Source organism: Bombina bombina, chromosome 6 (genome assembly GCF_027579735.1).
Source record: "Bombina bombina isolate aBomBom1 chromosome 6, aBomBom1.pri, whole genome shotgun sequence".
Taxonomy (NCBI): Eukaryota; Metazoa; Chordata; class Amphibia; order Anura; family Bombinatoridae; genus Bombina; species Bombina bombina.
In genome coordinates this window covers 242,112,880-242,128,662 of record NC_069504.1, presented here as the reverse complement: position 1 = coordinate 242,128,662, position 15,783 = coordinate 242,112,880, and the positions used below count along the sequence as shown (strand labels likewise).

Below are 15,783 nucleotides of genomic sequence, written 5' to 3'. Positions count from 1 at the left end.
CTATGCAGCAGTGTGAAACCAACTTATCAAAATTGCCGAAATTATACGGTTACACCTTTATATGGCAAACTGGGAGAATAATAACATCTACAACTCCTCCTGGGCGCAATATCTGGTGTCCTATCACCGTTATATAGATGATCTGTTCCTTATTTGGTCAGGCAATGAAAGTCGGTTATTAGAATTTATGGAACATCTAAAAGATAATGAATTCCAGGTGTCTCTAACATGGAATTATGATAAAACTAAAGTGGAATTCCTTGATTTGGAAATATATATAGAAAATAACATACTGAAATCAAGGAATCATTTTAAAAGCATAGATGTGAACAATTACATCAGTCTAAACAGTTGTCACCAAAGACATTGGTTAAAAAATGTCCCTAAAGGCCAATTTGTCCGACTGAGGCGAAATTGTAAGGAAGCAGAATATCAAACCCAGTCTAAAATTCTAAAAAGACGTTTTTTAGAAAATAATTATTCTAGTAGTTTTCTTGATGAGAAGATTGAGGAAGTTAGAAACTTGGATAGAGCTGAACTATTAAAATATAAAAACAAAAATAAACACGAGAGGAGTATAGAGAACAACAAGACGGCTAATAGGTTAATCTTTCAACATAGTACACAGAGTCATGAACTAAGAGGCATCATCCAGAAACGTTGGGGAATTCGTCCCAGAGATTCGGGATTAACCGAATTTCTGGGAGATGGTCCAAATATTATGTTTAAGAAAGTACCAAATTTAAAATTACAACTATCCCATGGGAATAAAGATAGAAATAAACAAAATACAACACCATCTAAGAATTGGTTACCCCCTTTACAAATAGGATTTAGGAGATGCCAATTCTGTAATGCATGCCAAAGGATGAAAAAGGCACCAAAAATATGCAGTAAATTTCAATCGGCAGATAAAAAGAAAAATTATGAGATAAATCAATTTATTACTTGTAACAGCAAAAATATGGTGTATTTGTTACGTTGCTCATGCAATCTGATTTACATAGGTCGTACCTCCAGACTTCTAAAAACCAGACTTAACAAACACATTTACAATATTGAAAAGGGTTATCAGAACCATACAGTATCTGCACACTTTGACAGAGTACATAATAGAAATATTAGTGACCTAGAATTTCTAGGGATAAGAAAAATAGAACAAAGCTGGAGGGGTGGAGATATACAGAATCAATTGGGACGTTTGGAGATGAAGTGGATACACGTTATGGATAGCTTCATACCCAATGGTCTGAATAAAGATTTTGAGTTACACCATTTCCTGTGATATTACGATGGAATAGAATATTATGTTCCATCCGAAGTGAACACCATGTATTATAAGACTAACAACTGTTATTATCTCAAATATATATGAGTTGTATTTATCAGTGTTTAACCTTTTCAAGTGGTTTTCATATTAAACATGTAAAATACAAGATGTAATTGGTTACATCTACTAATGCCTAACCTTCCTAAGAGTTTTTTTCCTGACATACTCTAGCAATAAAGTTTAAAATCTTAGGTGTATATACCGATAAAGGATTCATAAGAATGCAGGCTCGACTAACAAAGGATATTAACAAAGGATATTTACAAGACAAACTGAGTTAAGTAGCGTACATTTATTCAGGGTTGCTGAGGTAAATCCCCAGCAACCTTGTATATAAGAAAGGAGTTTTTTGCAGTTATGTCTCTTTATATGTTGAGAAATGTGATGATGATATGAAATACACTCATTAATGGTATGCCTGCAATACAATAGAGTCATTGTCCTAATAATAGATAATTCCGGTAGTAAGAAATAATGTTAATTAAAGCATCTTTATGTACCGCAAAGCATTGATAATATGTAAAAACATGTATTTGAAAAATAATGTAGCCCATTGTAGATATAGAAAAGTTTTTCCTTAATGGTTATAAGCATATATGAAAGTTAAACACAGTAACTGGACTCAAGGACTGTATAACATCTATGCCCTTTTCCAAAATGGCAACAGAAAATTCCGGATATCCGTTTTAAGAACAAGTACTGGATAAAGGACCACACGGACATGCGCACATCATTTCCTTGAAAAAGCTTACATAGCGAAACGATCGTCGGAACTTTTAACTCTCTTGTGCGTCTCTACACTTGCTCTTGCACCGGAAGGAGGAGCTACTCCCATCTGTGGTCAGGTTGGACGGTTTAGCGGTTAAATTTCTGCTGCCCGAATCCGCTTGCATCCTTCAGTGGAGTTTGCTTTTGTGAGCAATAATAAGCATTTACTGCTCTATTAACCTCTGTGATAGGTGTTAGGTTAAGCATTTGTGACGCTTTTATTGTATTTTAATAAATTCTTTTATACTACTTTGCCGTGAGAGTACTGTTTACCCACCAGTATAAAGTGGGTGTGCGCATTTCCTTGAGCTTGGGCATAAGCTCTAATCCATGCGAGTAGTCATTTGGCCACAAGTTTGGTATATATTCTGGATATTGTTACAGAATCACACTATGTTGCAATTTCTTTCTCTTTTCTCTGAAAGATTCTAAGGATAACAAAGAAACAGAAGATTCCCAGCAAGAATACGCATATCCTTATATGAACTTTCAATTTTTTTCACGTTCTATTTGTTGCTTTTTATGATTCTTTTGGAGTCATCACATTTATTTCACTATAGTGATATGAAACTGCATATTTTGGGACTATATATATTTTGCAACCTCAAGGAGTCGATAAATTGCTGTTACCAGGTCAGGATTGGCTTAAAATCTTTTTACTGAGATCGGGCAGCGTGAGTACTGCTCCTAAGATGGCGGAGGTGGCCACGTGGGGAACGAAAGTGCGACATGGTCTTGAACTCTGCTTACAGAAAATTGAGCAGAACCTAACGGCTGAGATAATATCTGTATTCGCAACGGCTGTTTGGGACAAAAACAGCCTAGTGCCACATAGCGCAGATGAGGGGGCCGGTGCGCTGCAGCTGACCTGGGCTGAGGGAATGACCTCACAGACATTTGACTCTACATTGGAGCGGATGATTGCCGCCGGAGCTCTCCATCCTTGAGCTCTGTACTGAGTTCCCGGGAGATATGTGGAGAGTCGGCTCTGAGCTGTCCGATCGAGATGACTTTTCTCCGGTGGTCCGAGGATGAACTAGAAGAGAACTGCACAAGTCCTGGGGTGCCGCTGATTAAAGTTACCAAAGCCGGGTTCTCAGATGGCGATGTGAGTCATGCTTCGGCTATCCACGCTGACACATTGTTGGTAGAGGTTGTGGATCTTATGTTTTTAGGAGAGCGGTGGCAACTAGATGGTGGTAAAGGGAAGCTCCCACACACAATCCACGGCCCTACAAGATTAGAGACTTTACAACCAATGTCCTGCTCACTCTACATTAGGCCCCAACGAGGACGCTTAGGAGTCGGATAGAGTTAAAGAAAATATGGCATCCCACGCCATTCATTCTCTCTGGGACCTATATTACCCAGTAACATGGACATTAATGTGGTTATGAAGCTGGCATTGATATGTTGAATTTTGAGACAAGCACAGGACTATATTATAGAGACTATTGATATAACCGTGTCTGATAATACTAGGTTTTGTTGCATGACATACATGGTTTTCTTTTCCATAATTGTACTTTGAGGGGTAGAGAGGTTCCTAAACCAGGGACACAATTTATTTGTACAGCACACACCTCTGACGCATGGTAATCTACACTCTTTATATTTAGGTTTTCATAACCATGTGTATACATATTATAGTAAGTGCTAGGTTTATTTCAGGTAAAATTATACTGACAGTCAGGGTAGAGTTGCATTCACCACTGAAGGAAATTATGTGCAACTGATATTGACCTGTCTCTGGCAATTCTATAAAGTGAACACCACAATAGTTTTAGCTATTGCTAGATACTACCAGTATTGTCATGCTCAATCTCACAAACTAGAATAGGTCATAATATGTTTGGGAGCAGGCTCAATATGTTTGAAATATTATTTATATAAGCAGTCCTTTTGTTTACTGCAACTGCCCTTTTATTATGCGATACTCCACAACTAAGTTGAAGGTCCACCCATTGGTGTTAGTATGTCACGATACCAGTTCTGATGACATGAAATATGTATGGCACAACAAGTTACAAAGTTAAACAAATAGTTAAACTTATTTCTAAGCAGTTACTCCCCTGTTACATGTTTGTACTGAGTTATATATAACTTTGAGAAAGCCGAGTGTACGGCGAAACATGTTAGGGTAATGGTGAGGAGTCAGGGAGCTTCTGTGTTTGTTAGGGCTAGCTAAACCTGGGGTAACATTTGTTATTAAACTATTTGTTCAGTTGTAACGCTTACAGGCAATTATAAGTAAACTTTTGCAATTATGCAGGAGAGGTTCATGAGAACATACTAAACTGAACAATGACTTTTACAAAATCTTGTTAATGATAACTTTATATAATGAGCACTAAGCAGGGCAATCTTTAACTGTAAAATATTTTGCTAACCGAAGCTTGTTAACCCCTTAATGACCACAGCACTTTTCAATTTTCTGTCCGTTTGGGACCAAGGCTATTTTTACATTTTTGCTGTGTTTGTGTTTAGCTGTAATTTCCCTCTTACTCATTTACTGTACCCACACATATTATATACCGTTTTTCTCGCCATTAAATTAACTTTCTAAAAATACCATTATTTTCATCATATCTTATAATTTACTATAAAATATTTTATAAAATATGAGGAAAAAATGGAAAAAAACACACTTTTTTTAACTTTGACCCCCAAAATCTGTTACACATCTACAACCACCAAAAAAAAAACATGCTAAATAGTTTCTAAATTTTGTCCTGCGTTTAGAAATACCTAATATTTACATGTTCTTTGCTTTTTTTGAAAGCTATAGGGCCATAAATACAAGTAGCATTTTGCTATTTCCAAACTACTTTTTTTCAAAATTAGCGCTAGTTACATTGGAACACTAATATCTTTCAGGAATCTCTGAATATCAATTGACATGTATATATTTTTTTTTAGAAGACATCCCAAAGTATTGATCTAGGCGAATTTTGGTATATTTCATGCCACCATTTCACCGCCAAATGCGATCAAATACATAAAATCGTTCACTTTTTCACATTTTTTTTCACAAACTTTCGGTTTCTCACTGAAATTATTTACAAACAGCTTGTGCAATTATGGCACAAATGGTTGTAAATGCTTCTCTGGGATCCCCTTTGTTCAGAAATAGCAGACATATATGGCTTTGGCATTGCTTTTTGGTAATTAGAAGGCCGCTAAATGCCGCTGCGCACCACACGTGTATTATGCCCAGCAGTGCAGGGGTTAATTAGGGAGCTTGTAGGGAGCTTGTATGGTTAATTTTAGCTTTAGTGTAGTGTAGTAGACAACCCAAAGTATTGATCTAGGCCAATTTTGGTATATTTCATGCCACCATTTCACCGCCAAATGCGATCAAATAAAAAAAAAACGTTAAATTTTTCACAATTTTAGGTTTCTCACTGAAATTATTTACAAACAGCTTGTGCAATTATGGCACAAATGGTTGTAAATGCTTCTCTGGGATCCCCTTTGTTCAGAAATAGCAGATATATATGACTTTGGCGTTGCTTTCTGGTAATTAGAAGGCCGCAAAATGCTGCTGCGCATCACACGTGTATTATGGCTAGCAGTGAAGGGGTTAATTAGGAAGTTTGTAGGGAGCTTGCAGGGTTAATTTTAGCTTTAGTGTAGAGATCAGCCTCCCACCTGACACATCAGACCCCCTGATCCCTCCCAAACAGCTCCCTTCCCTCCCCCACCCCACAATTGTCCCCGCCATCTTAAGTACTGGCAGAAAGTCTGCCAGTACTAAAATAAAAGCTTTTTGGGGGGTTTAGGTTTTTAAAAAAAAAAATAAAAAAAATTCTTCTGCTGTGTAGGACCCCCCTTAGCCTCCAACCTCCCTGATCCCCCCCCAAAACAGCTCTGTAACCTTCCCCATCTGCCTTATTGGGGGCCATCTTGGGTACTGGCAGCTGTCTGCCAGTACCCAGCTTGCACAAAAAAGGGCTTTTTTTTTTCTTAGTTTTTTTTTTTCTGTAGTGTAGCTTCCCCAAACCCCCCCCACCACCACCACAAACCCCCACCACCTCATTGATCGTTTTTTTGTTTTTTTTTTAACTTTTTTTTAACTGATTGCCTTTTTAAACCTTCTTTATTTTACACCTTTTTCTGTAGTGTAACGGTTCCCACCCTCTCCCTCCCCGTGCACGCGCCGCCCCCGCCCTCCCGTGCACGCGTGCGCGCCCACGATCCCGCCCCCCTCCACATCTCCAGGGCCATCGATACCCGCCTCCCGGTACTGCTCCCACCCACCAACGAAGGAAGCCACCGATCTCCGGTGCAGAGAGGGCCACAGAGTGGCTCTCTCTGCATCGGATGGCTTCAAAAGGTTATTGCAGGATGCCTCCATATCGAGGCATCACTGCAATAACCGGAAAGCAGCTGGAAGCAAACAGGATCGCTTCCAGCTGCTTTCCACACCGAGGACGTGCAGGGTACGTCCTCAGGCGTTAACTGCCTTTTTTTTGAGGACGTACCCTGCACGTCCTTGGTCGTTAAGGGGTTAATAAAACGGATCGAGATATAGCACTAAGGTACAAATCTCAATAGCAGTGTAACTTAAAGACATTCTTATAGCAGTTAAGTACAAGCCAGACTGTTGTTAGACAAAGACAGACTACACACTAAATATCAGGGTGTCTAATCAAAGACAAAACTTTAATCCTGTTGTATAAGCGCATTCATTTATATATCTAACCCAGCTGTGTTAAACTTGCATAACTTATATGGACACGATTTACTAATATTATAGAGGCAAATTACACACAAGCCGGCTACCAACTTAAGTACACCTGTTATATATTTATGTCAATACAAACATATGCTGTTTTGCAAACTTAGTGCAAACAGAGGCATCGGTTGAATACCTATTTTTGTAATATGAATAGTAATGTCTGATGTGATTCACTAACGCTACAGAAACAAACCATAAAATTATTGGTTAGAAATCCAATGTAGTATGCTGCACAAATATTTGCTGCTCACAAAACGGTATTATAGTGCAATAAATTACACAGCTAAGCACAGCATCAAACGCTGTTCTTTCTCATTTGCACATCAGAGGTTATTCACTATACAGCAAACCTATACAAAGCTGCAGCATTAGTGGCTCATTGAATTGTGAATACTAAATCACATTTTGGCAGGCCAATATCAGTACCTTAAACTTGATGCAATAGAATTAATTTTTTTTTAAAAACATGAGATTACTTGCAATTACTGGTAAGCCTACAAACATATGTGAATAGAACCAATATCCTTAGGAATCTTCACAAACAAACATATAATAGCTGCAATTTGCAATTACTATAGACCAAAAGATACTATTTGTATTTAGTAACTGCTACAAATTAAGGGACAGCTGTTTATACAATCATTTTCACACGTATGGATCAAATTCATATTTTTTTGATAAGCTAAGGTATAATGTTGTAGTCTGTAAGATATTCAACAGACAAACATAAATACTTTAAGTATGCACCAATCACACTGACAACTAATGATTTTTGCTCTATTTACATTTATGTGCTCAATATAACCTTGAATATATTCTATTAACAAGGAAATTGGGGTAAAACTTCAACATTTTTGGCTTTAGTTGTTTTTTCACTGTAAAAAATATATGGTGTAATCAAGCTTGGGATAACTAACTGTATAAATATGATCAACACAAGATATATTGGTTATCTCTAAAATTACAGTGACTTACTATACCTAGCCTAAGTTATTTATACCCCAACGTCGAATTGTTAGACACTAACACTACAGTGTTGTAAGATACATTTATGTATCACGCCTCAGGTAGCTATTGTTTTTAATTGCACATCCCTTTATTTTATCTCTTGTTTTTTTGCGTAATTAGTAAAAGTTATGTTTTAATTATTCTAGCGTATTCCCCTTACCATTTGGCACTCTATCTTTCTACACATATATACACAATTTGTGTCAGATGACTACAAGAGTGCTATTCGTGTATTCTTCCTTGGTCTTTTTGCCCATGTTCTGTCGCTAGAAATATTATGTTTGTCAGGTTATATACTCTTCAAAGAAGGGGAATATGATTATCCTTAGTTCACCATTATAGACTGCTTGAGATATATGGAAAGGCTCCTCCACCTAAACCTAGCAGGATATGCGACATGGTTTGCTTATTAATAATACCTCTGTTATTCCCTTTACGCCTTTCCTGTCGATATTGGGAGTGTATTAATTTACATATCCTATATGTCGTATTATAATATACCTATTGGCATATCGCTATAGATAATGTTTATACACATTTGGAGTATTAGAGAGGGCTAACATAGCTAGGCTGAGACTCCTATAGGTAATGGTTGTCCTGCTGTGCCGTCAGCGGCCGAGATGGCGCAGCCTAGATCATAACTATAATTTTTAAGAGGAAGTCCTAAACTGTTTTAATCTCTTCCTGCCCTAATAGACACTGTTACATATTAATCTACACTAGTACTCCTGTAACCCTTTTTGGAAGTAATTTGTAGCCCCAGTTGAGAATACAGTTCCTGTGGGATAAATGACAGACGATAATGACCTCCTCATATAATTGTAAATGTTTCTGGTATAATATGGTAGGATCCTGTACACTATTGTTATTGTTCATATAAGGTCAATAAGATGTATTCTGATGACTCTTATTTTATTTGATCCATCTGGACATAAGGCAAATTGTATATATTGAGGGGTTCAACTGAGTATAGCACTTACTGTCTAATGTAGACCCATAGCACAAGGAACACTCTTAATGGGTTATATTCTGGCCCTTAACTTACTGGACTACATTGCCTCTACTGATATTACTGTGCAAGCCTACTCTCCCTCTCCCACATTGGGCTTACTTGGTAAGCGTAGGAAACTGTATCCCCTAGAACAAGACAGTAGCTATATTATTTCTTTTTCTGCCTCATAAACACTATTCTCTGGCCCTGTGGGACATATTCAAGTATGTATTTGCCTTACTTACGTTAGTACATAGGTTTTTATCTAATACAATATCCCCTGGTTTATAGGGATATTAGATCTCATAATATTTTCCTGCCGACTGTATCTCCCCTCATCCTTTCCCGCTCTCCATTTGAGAGCGGGTCATATCCACTATCCCTTACCCGTCTGTGTCCAGTGGTGACAACAACCCCAGAGGGGAGATATTACATAAGGCCTTTTACCATACAGATCCAATGGTGCTATATTCCTTTATTGACCAGGTCCTAAACTTATATTTACTTTTGTTTTTTTATTAAAGCCTCACTCCCTTTGATTTTACTCCTGTTCCCCCCCCCCCCCCCCCCCGACACCATTGAGCCAACTTTGTAGGCAAAGGAAAATTAATCCTTTAGAAACATTTATTTTCTTGTTACATGACAACCATCTAATTTATTCATCATCATTATTTCCTGCTAATGAACCCAGCATATTGAGATATTAGATATACGTAGATGTTGATTTAATTGTTCTTCTATTGATAATGAGGATGTGTTGATGAGTACACCACATTTATTTCCAAGAGATTGACATGTTATTCATGATGGTTGACACTTATTTCATACTTATTGTTGATATATGTATTCAATGTTATATCTTATGCTAATCCCAAAAGTGACTATAGACCTATTTACTTGCCTCCGGCGAGTATTTATATCATATCATGGTCCAAGAGTGGCCTACTGTTTTCAGAGGAGGTATATACTTATATAAAAATTAAAGGGACACTGTACCCAAAAATTTTCTTTCGTGATTCAGATTGAGGATGACATTTTAAGCAACTTTCTAATTTACTCCTATTATCACATTTTCTTCATTCTCCTAGTATCTTTATTTGAAATGCAAAAATGGTAGTTTAGATGCCGGCCCATTTTTGGTGAACAACCTGGGTTGTCCTTGCTGATTGGTGGATAAATTCATCCACCAATAAAAAAGTGCTGTCCAGAGTACTGAAACAAAAAAAAAGCTTAGATACCTTCTTTTTCAAATAATGATAGCAAGAGAACGAAGAAAAATTGATAATAGGAGTAAATTAGAAAGTTGCTTAAAATTGCATGCTCTTTCTGAATTACAAAAGAAAAAAATTGGGTTCAGTGTCCCTTTAAGATATCGTTATTTTTGCCCATTATACTTTGAATCTGTATTTCCTTGATTATACATTATCTACTACTGTGAATGATATCCCAAGGTGTGTAATGTTCAAGCTTTGGCAATTTTTCATACGCTGTATATGTTTATAATATCGTCAATAAAAAATAAAATGGGGAAAAAAAAACCAAACAGAAGTAATACTGCGGTATCTAATCCACAATGGTCATAATTCTAATAACCAACCTAACAATTTGATATATCTTTATCAAATCTAAGTGAATAAATAGCATTTATACGCACAATCTATCTGAGAATCACCGCCCCTTACAATCCAAATTATTGGATATTAAACAGGGAGATCTGACAATAAGTTCACGCTATAAAGGCCAGATTAATAATCAAGAAATCTCACAGTTAATTAATTTCAGCTATAAATGATAGTCATTTTAAATGTTTGTGTTGACCCATCTTTTAAAAAGTGTAATAAAAGCTATATTTTAACCCAAAAAAAAAAATTGTATGAAGAGGACAAAATACATCATGAACATAAATATTGCAATGTATTTTTACTATGCATAATTAAATATTTTATGAGGAATCTGATTTGCGTTATGTATGTCCTTATATATTATATGTATGATTTTGTGATATGTTGGTCTTTAGTAACTTAAACAAATGTTACATATTTTTATTTAATAATGTTGTTAAAAATGGGCAAAGCCTAAAGTACATTGTCAAGGAGCTCTGCAGTTACTACACACTTTATGATGACAATGTGTCTTTAAGAATGACTAACCAGATCCAAAAAGCACAGTGGAGGGCTTCTTTATAAAGTTATATGAAGCTATTTCTATAAAGAAAAATGTGTAATCGTATGCTCCTAGCACCTTGGGAGTAAACTCCTCTCTCCAATGCCCCTGTATTTATGTGGTTTATAAAGGAGAACCATTGCTCCTTAAAGAAAAGCTACTTGATACCTAGTGATACAGGTGATGGGACAGGTGCCCCCAGACATCCCTCTAAGTACTGTGAAGGTCAAGACAGGACATGGCCCCCTCCTGTTGCTTGCGATTCATTGTGTATACCTATTTATGGTAACAGAAGACAACCCTTTTTGTCCATAGTATCCAGGATATGCTTAAGAATAAAACGATTGTTTCATATTTTACCTCCATGTTCTACTACAGAGAACATTTTACAGAATGTTCTTGAGAAGGGAGTAGGAAGACCCAGAATGAAGACCTGAAATGATCTGTAACACATAAAGGTTTTACCCAATGTTGTCCAAATATTACATAGTTTTCTCTTTGACTTGGTGGATTGTCAGGTTCATTCATTATGTCTTTGAGAAGTGCTATTTTTAGGCTTGGCACTATTATTATTATTATTATTATTATTATTATTATTATTATTATTTATATAGAAAACATAGCCTAATTCTAGTGCACAACCCTTTATATATTTGTTTTATCTTTTGTCTTAGTGTTAATTCATTGGGAAATGAGCAGAAAGGAGACCTTATGAACCAGCTACAGTCCATCAGACAACTAATGAAAAAAAGTGGAATGAATACATCTTCTCTCAATCATCCAGGTATAACATATAACATTTTTTTCTTTTATTGGCAGTTGAAACAAGGCAAATGTTAACTAACAGGACTGTAATGTACACAATTACTGCTTCTATTTATTGGCAACCTTGATATGCTTAGAAAACCAATATTAATACCTAATGTCTCAGTGTGAGGATGAATTCTTATATAATTAAGTGCCACTTGGAGTAATCGTTGACATGCATCTTCCTACTAGCTTTAGCTCATATCGAGCCAGGGTAGCACTTATTTTGAGAGAAGGAAAATTGTCCACCATACTGGACCCCTGAATGAATTGATTTAACATTAATTAATTGTGTTTACTTTGATACTCTTGCGTTATCTTATGAATCCTGGATGATGGATTAGTACAAAGTCAACCTAAATAGTTGAAAACTAACCTAGGCTTGTGGAAACAGTGAGTGCAAGACCTTCATACCAAGTGATTCTTGAGAATGTTAACTCCTGAGCAAAAAAACTAAAAGAATGTGTGCATTGAATACCAAGAGGTTGCTTGCACTGTACATTTAAAGGGACAGTTTACTCAAAAATCTTCTCCCCTTTAAATTGTTCCAATGATCCATTTTACCTGCTGTAGTGTATTAAATTGCTTTCAAGCAGAGTGGATAAAAATCAATGATTTTATGTTTTTTTTTTTATTATTTAACCCTTTGAGTGCTAATTACGGCTCTGAGCCGTCGCAGAGTTTCCCACTCTGGTGCTAATGACGGCTCGGAGCCGTCACTAGCACTCTCCCACCTTGAGGGAGATCTGGTGGCTCCTACCCCGGCGATCGTGCCTGTAGAGTGGTGACGTCACGCGCAATAACGTGATGATGTGACCGCGCAACTTTATTTATGCTTAACAATGTTAAGTATAGGAGCAGGGGGCATGCTGCTTAGAAGCCTGTATCTCTGGCATCTAAGCAGCTACAGACCCCCAAGACACACCTTTGGAAACCTTTCCAATAGTGTAAGTCTTGGAGGTCTGAAAAAAATAAAAAAATAAAGTTTAAAAAAAAAAATTGTTCAACAAATAAAAAAATTAAAAAAACATTAAAAAATCTTAGCACCCAGGTGGGAAAGTGCTTAGCACTCAAATGGTTAAATAGGATTTTTTTTAAATAGGATTTTGTGTTTTTTTTAATAAAATGCTTTTTTTATAGTTTCTATTTAAGTTATATTATAATCCAACGGTTATGTAGCATGAGGATATGTATATTCATGGCTGTAATGTTTAAGTTTTTTGTAAATTAATTCCATTAGTCCATTCACAATGTCATTCCCTTCCAGAGGTTTCTATAAGGTTACTTTTGGCTTGTTTTTCTGTCTAGAAGATATCACATTCTTGGTTTTGTAGTTTTCAAAATTGTGAATTTGTGTCTGCAGAAATAACATGCTTCTTCTTCACAGCAAAAATGTTATAAAATAAACTAACTTGAGAAATAGACCTTAAAGGGACAGTCTAGTCAAAATTTAAACTTTCATGATTCAGATAGGGCATGTCGTTTTACTTTTATCATCAAATTTGCTTTGTTCTCTTGGTATTTGGAGGGGGGGGGAATCTAACACCCTACTTGCGCGTAATCTCGATCGCATATTCCCATGTGCACTAACCCACCCCCCCACCCCCATGTTCTTCACATACAGGAATATGTTCTATTTATTCATAAATAAATATTATGATTATAATTAATCATCGCTTTAACCATGAAGCTAAAGTAACAACTGAAGGCCTCTGACTCGACAAAATATAATATGTACTTTAAATACTTTACCTGCAAATGTATACTGCAGTGCCTTTCCAACTCCCCCCACACATTTCCTTCTATGGCTATATTTATATCAATTGTTCTTTGGGTAGAATGAAAAAGTGAATAGGGATTATCTGATGGAGCATGCCTAGAAGCTGTGAACACAGTTGAAATACAATGACTGTGTCTAAACACTGATAAGAGGGGTGGAGTTGACTGTTCTAGGCAGCTAAGCTATGTAATTCATTTTGCTTATTTTTGAAAATTATTTTAAAATACTTGCCAGCAATTTTTAAACCTTTTTTTTTTTTTTTTTTATATGCAAACTATTATTAATTAGTTTAGCCCTTTTAGGATATAGACAGATCTCAACCTATTTCATGTCCCTTTAATACAACAAAAATACAAAGAGAGTACCTTTTATCCTAATAGAAAGATACAAAATCGGATTAATCGGATCAGAAGAAGAGCTTGTAAAACTCTTAGAAAAAAATAAGGTTATCAGAAAGAGAAAATGTATTTAATAATTACTTCGACTAGATTTAGAACAAAAATCTGCATATCAAAGGCCTTATAAGAAATTTGCTACAGGCTGCTTTGCCTGAATATGGCCTCAACTATCTTGTTCAAAAACAGAAAAAAAAAAGGATATTGACTCAGTGGTAAAGACTAATTAGGAAGACTGAACATCCAATTTAGAACCAGTTCTGCATGATCAAGTTGGAGCAATTAGAATGAAAGATTAGCGATAGTGCTCGATTGTAACTAAAACTCTTAGTAGTACAACAGGTAAAAAAGTAAGGTAGATGAAATAACAAATAGCTACTGGAGTCCACAGAAACTGAGATCAATTATTCCTGGCTCTGACAAAGCATCTGGAATAGAGAGAGATTATCAAGAGACCATAAGGTCTAAATGTCAACTGATAGAAACCCTGTAAAAGGAGAAAACCATCCCTTAGTTGAAGAAACTTAGAAATTAAACAATTATCAGGCCAAGACAAATTCAAGTGACTTCCATCATAGATTAGGAAACTAGAGTTTCACTTCCAAAAAAAAAACTGTCACAGCAGTGATATTGACTGAAAAAAAACAGACAAGTATCTATTTTAAGAAAAAGGTCAAGTTGGAGAAGTACTTGGATATTAATTGGTAACCTTGCCTCCTGAGGATAATAATTAATAAAAAAATATCTTAGCATTCAGTAATAAGACATCTGAAAAATGTCAGTTGGATTTAAACACAGGAGCACTTGATGATTTTAAAAAAAAGAGATGTAAATAGCCCAGCTACAAACTGTAACGGTCGTGCTAAGTCAGTGCACAAAAAAACATAAAATACACGACTCCCCCTCAATGACAAACGGTTAAATTCCTTTTACTGTGTATTTATCAGAGATATAAGGTTGCACTGAGATGAAAGCCCAGGTAAATTAGCTGAATAGTAAATAGCACCCATTACCACATAATAAGTAAAATTCCATAATTACTAGACTTGGTATGAAAAGTCTAAGTACTAAAAGTGGAATTGGTCTGTTACATGTGTATGTCCTCTGGCTATGATGTACCTAATAGCCTGTGGGCTATGTAAGCACAAGTAATGTCTGCACTTACCTCTGATGCACCCACTCCTACGGTGTTAACCAGCTGCGGAAATACACTGCTTCCGGTAGAGAGCCCATCCAATGCTGTGTATCTCACAGTAGAGGATTCATGTGTAGAGTATAGCGACCACCTAACGGGGGGCTAAGGGACCTGTCCCCGCAAAACATTTGTGGCAGACTTGTGACTAACTCCTCAATTGTTGTCATTGTGTCACTGCCCAATACTCCAGTCTCCTCTCTGAGGGTAAAATAGGTCTCAAATCAATCTGAGTACCCCTCTCAATAAAGAATCTGGAGCACCTCAATTCTTCTCCTTCCTCTTGTGGAGGCAAATAAAAGACTAGAATACCCGATTAATGGGAGAGATTAAGTGCTTTTAAAGCTTTAGGAATATTTCCCTCCTCTTAGTGACCAGGAGTTGAATCCCAGGAGTAATGACTTGTGGACCTTTTTATAAAAGAAAACGGCATTAGTTGTAAAGCATAAAAAGTAGGCATGGGCATTTGGCTTTGTTAGCATCCAAATTTGTTTAGAAGGTGGCTGTTCAAAGCATTTGACTCTCTTTTTGGAGCTGGATTTATTATTTTGAAATTGCGACACACTAAGATCGATGGCAATACAGAGCTTAGTGTGTTGTACTTACAC

The 15,783-nt window shown here is 36.4% G+C and overlaps 1 protein-coding gene across 2 annotated transcripts in view; it reads left to right on the top strand.

Annotated features, from left to right (window-relative positions):
* Positions 1 to 15,783, top strand: part of CCDC107 (coiled-coil domain containing 107) — an 84,368-nt gene that overhangs the window by 26,691 nt on the left and 41,894 nt on the right. For both annotated transcript variants that reach the window (XM_053716774.1, XM_053716775.1), the window contains exon 5: positions 11,676 to 11,785. In XM_053716774.1, coding sequence (XP_053572749.1) covers positions 11,676 to 11,785 — 110 coding nt within the window. The remainder of the gene's footprint in view (positions 1 to 11,675; positions 11,786 to 15,783) is intronic.